At 48.8% G+C, this 3325-nt stretch overlaps 1 protein-coding gene across 1 annotated transcript; it reads right to left on the bottom strand.

Moving 5' to 3' along the window:
* Positions 1-411: 411 nt before the first annotated feature.
* Positions 412-3067, bottom strand: hmx1 (H6 family homeobox 1). The gene is made up of 2 exons (XM_068729021.1): positions 2614-3067; positions 412-1270 (listed from the first exon to the last, which is right to left on the bottom strand). Exons 1-2 carry the CDS (start codon positions 2912-2914, stop codon positions 666-668), a joined length of 906 nt encoding a protein of 301 aa, XP_068585122.1. The 5' UTR covers positions 2915-3067; the 3' UTR covers positions 412-665.
* Positions 3068-3325: the final 258 nt, after the last annotated feature.

Here is a 3325-nt window from a genome sequence, read left to right on the forward strand (position 1 = left end):
TCTGTCCAGTGCATTTTTGTATCCTGGTTATTTGAAAAATATGTTTTTACATATCACTGATGGGCAAACAATATTTAATGTTTTCCAATGGATTATTTAATGAACTATGCTCAGCTGGTATGGAAGAGCTTGGGCCTATTAGCAGACACTTGAGGTTCACTTAGTCGTTTCCTAAACAGTCTTCTGCTGTACTTGTTCAGCTCATACTCGCTATGCACACGTCTCTGTGTGACCCTCCACGGTTATGATTGACACGTTTGAGCTCAGTGAGTATTTAGAAACAGAAAAGCAGACAATCGAGCGGTTGTTGTTGTTGTTTTTTTCTTTTATTATGTGGAAAAAAAGTGACAAAGTTGGAAAATTGTGTGGCTTTAAATATAAAAACTTTGCAAAAATATGTGTGTATTCAAACGTACAGTAGGCTACAGTACATGAACAGCTTCGGCTTCCCTCGCTCTCGGCCTTGCTTGGCATGGCATTCTGTGACAGAAGCACGCGCTCCTGTGGAGGCTTATGAGACACAGATGAGTCCTCTAATTCATGTCTCTGCGGCTCTTTGGATGCAGCCAATGGGTTTTCTGCGGCGTTGTGGGTTATTGCACGACTCGCTATGGGTGAATTTATGGTATAAACACGCTGCTTGGCACATTAGTCTTCGACGGTCTTTACACCAAGCCGGTCATCTGTGATCTCAACATGCTCATGGAGTGAGCGAACGAGGACAGAGGGTAGCTGGAGAAGCCTGGAGAGAGAGGATGTCCGTTCAGGTTGAAGCCCAGTGCTGCGGAGGGTGCGGGTCCCTCGTGATACAGAATGGGGACCCTGACAATCCGCTGGGTCGACAGGGGAATGTGTGCAGCCTCAAGGTCCGCCGCCAGCTGTCTCTTCCATTTATTCCTCCGGTTCTGAAACCAGATTTTGACCTGCGTCTCCGTCAGGTGGAGAGACACCGCCAGTCCCGCTCTCTCCGAGCTGCTCAGGTACCGCTTCACGTCGAAGGTGGACTCCAGCTGAAATACCTGACTGCGGCTGAACACGGTCCGGGTCTTCTTCTTCCGGGTGGAGCTCTGGTCTGAGGATGCGTCCAGCTCCGACCGTGCGTCGAACCCGCTCTGCATGTCCTCGTTGTCGTCTGTCAGGTTGCTGTCAGCTGTTTTCCTGTCCGTTTCCTCGCTGCCCTCCGTAATCGGCTCAGACACGGCGGGGGAACACCTGTCACTGGTCGATACGGAGCAGCAGTGGTCGTCTGAACTTGTGTTATCTCTCGGACCTGAAGGGAGACACGAGCAGGAACATGAGTGACGCACATTTCCCCAGAGCAGCTTTCTGATGTATTGTCGTTGGCCTTGAAACAAACTATCTTCAATGTGTTTAAATAATAAGAATACTGCAGTCTATCGGAATAAAGAAATAACAAATGGTGCATCAGAAGAAAAGGACGGAAAAAGTTGGAAGAGATCAAACGTTTCCTATTTGAAATTTTGAAATACTTAAAGACATTTCAATTCTAAAGTTGAATGCCATTTGTATTCTGCAACCCATCCGTTACCGGACAGTTGGGGAAACGGCGTTTTGATTTGATTGCGTAACATGATCCACGTGAGGATGTTGTGTCAGGCCCGATTGTGATACAGATGAGACAAATAGCGTAACAGTATACCAAAGAAAACCCGACTAGTTATTTGCGATTCATAACGTAATAATGATATCTAATAAGTGCTGATTTATGGGCTATTGCAGTGACCAGGGGCTTCCATCTCCTGTGAACCACAGGCTGTTGGTTTGGAATGTTCAAATCAAAGTATCTGACCGTATAGGCATCGAGAGGAGGGGCACGTTTGGCACTTTTGATGTTAGGGCGAGCGCGAGTGGGACAAATGACACTGAACATGCGTAAAAGCGTCACGTTGACGTGCGCTGCTACTGCGCCATATGTTTGGGGATTTACTCCGGGCATTTGTGCGTAATCTTAAGACCGAGACACGGATCTGTTGACAAGCAACCGTGAAAAAACATTCGGCCTCGGTGGGTTTTACAGATCGATGCCCGGGTTCCGTAGCCTTTAAACGGGGGTGGGAAGCTGGGTGAGCTCAGGGTGGGTGAACGGATGAGCGGAGTCACGGCTACGGTCTCCACACTCGACTCGGCCTGACTTCGTTTTTTATTTTACGAAGCGAAACGCATCGTGCGAATCAACGCTGGCTTTCTATATTAACTCGTGGTTCTAATTACACGACCTTTGATAAAAGTGCACAAATAAATACATAAAGGCCTGACGTTGTAACCAACCCATTAGTGATGTAAATAAAAATAGAACGGTATGCAATAAGTAGCTATACTGTTCCTTTAACTTTAAAAACACGGGTTGTAATGCGTTGATTCCGATACTCCATGAATTTCACATTATTCATTATTATTTTTGTAGCAAACATATATGAAAAATGATGGTCAACACGCGTCTATTCATACACCCCTGCTGACAGTAACAGCAGTATAGCTGCAACAAACAGTGTGCGTCTTGTGTTGCACACGGGAGAAGATGCCACACAGCTTCATTATAGCATTGCAGTTTGTTTTTTTCTGGACAATGATCATCTATGACACTCTACTCACTATGAGGCGTTTCCAACGCTCTGAAGTTGAAGGCAGCTCCCCCGCGGTACCACTGCAACGGCGAGTGTCTGTACGGGGACCGAGCGGTGGAGCTGCAGCCATCGGGCGCTGGAGCGCTCGCGTCGGCGTGATGCACTTTCAGGACTCGGCCGGCGGAGCCCGTCTCCGCACCAGCTCCCCCGCGACTCCTGTCCGACATCGATTCATGTCCATTCCGTCCCTTGCCCAGTAGGTTCTCGATGAAAAACGACGACGCCCTCGATGAAGTGGGAGTCTGGTGGTCCGTCAGCTTCTCCTGCATCTTTTTTTTTTGTTGTTGTTGTTAGTTTGTTCCCCCAATTTTACGGCGCTTTTACGCAAAACCGAGCGGATCCTTGTGTTGTTTGTGCGTTAAGGCAACCACAAATCCAAAGCATGTCATTTCAAGCGTCGCTGCTTTTGCGCCGTGATCGGATGTGGAGTCATGGCAGAGACGGGACGGGGATCTCCTCGGTGCCAGCGGGAGGCGAGGGAGACAGGGATGCGGAAGCAGTAGTACAGTGAAACGTCAAGTCAAACGCCTAACGAGCCGAGGGCACCCGGCGATTGGACGAGCACAACGGCAAATGGGCTTTTCCAAGGAAAGGAGAATTACTGTCTCTCTGCGTCAGTCGTCGCTGCTGCGTCCCCCCCCCCCCCCCCCCCCCCCCCTCTCTCTCTCTCTGTGTGTGTG

Source organism: Cebidichthys violaceus, unplaced genomic scaffold (genome assembly GCF_023349555.1).
Source record: "Cebidichthys violaceus isolate CVI_PGR_0920_01 unplaced genomic scaffold, fCebVio1.0.p SCAF_44, whole genome shotgun sequence".
NCBI classification, from domain to species: Eukaryota; Metazoa; Chordata; class Actinopteri; order Perciformes; family Stichaeidae; genus Cebidichthys; species Cebidichthys violaceus.

Bases quoted from the DNA above. Each gene is read 5' to 3' on its own strand.
- hmx1 (XM_068729021.1), bottom strand. From the start codon at position 2,914: ATGCAGGAGAAGCTGACGGACCACCAGACTCCCACTTCATCGAGGGCG. The intron at 1,271-2,613 runs GTGAGTAGAGTG...GTCTCCCTTCAG, and splicing joins AGCGTTGGAAACGCCTCATA to GTCCGAGAGATAACACAAGT.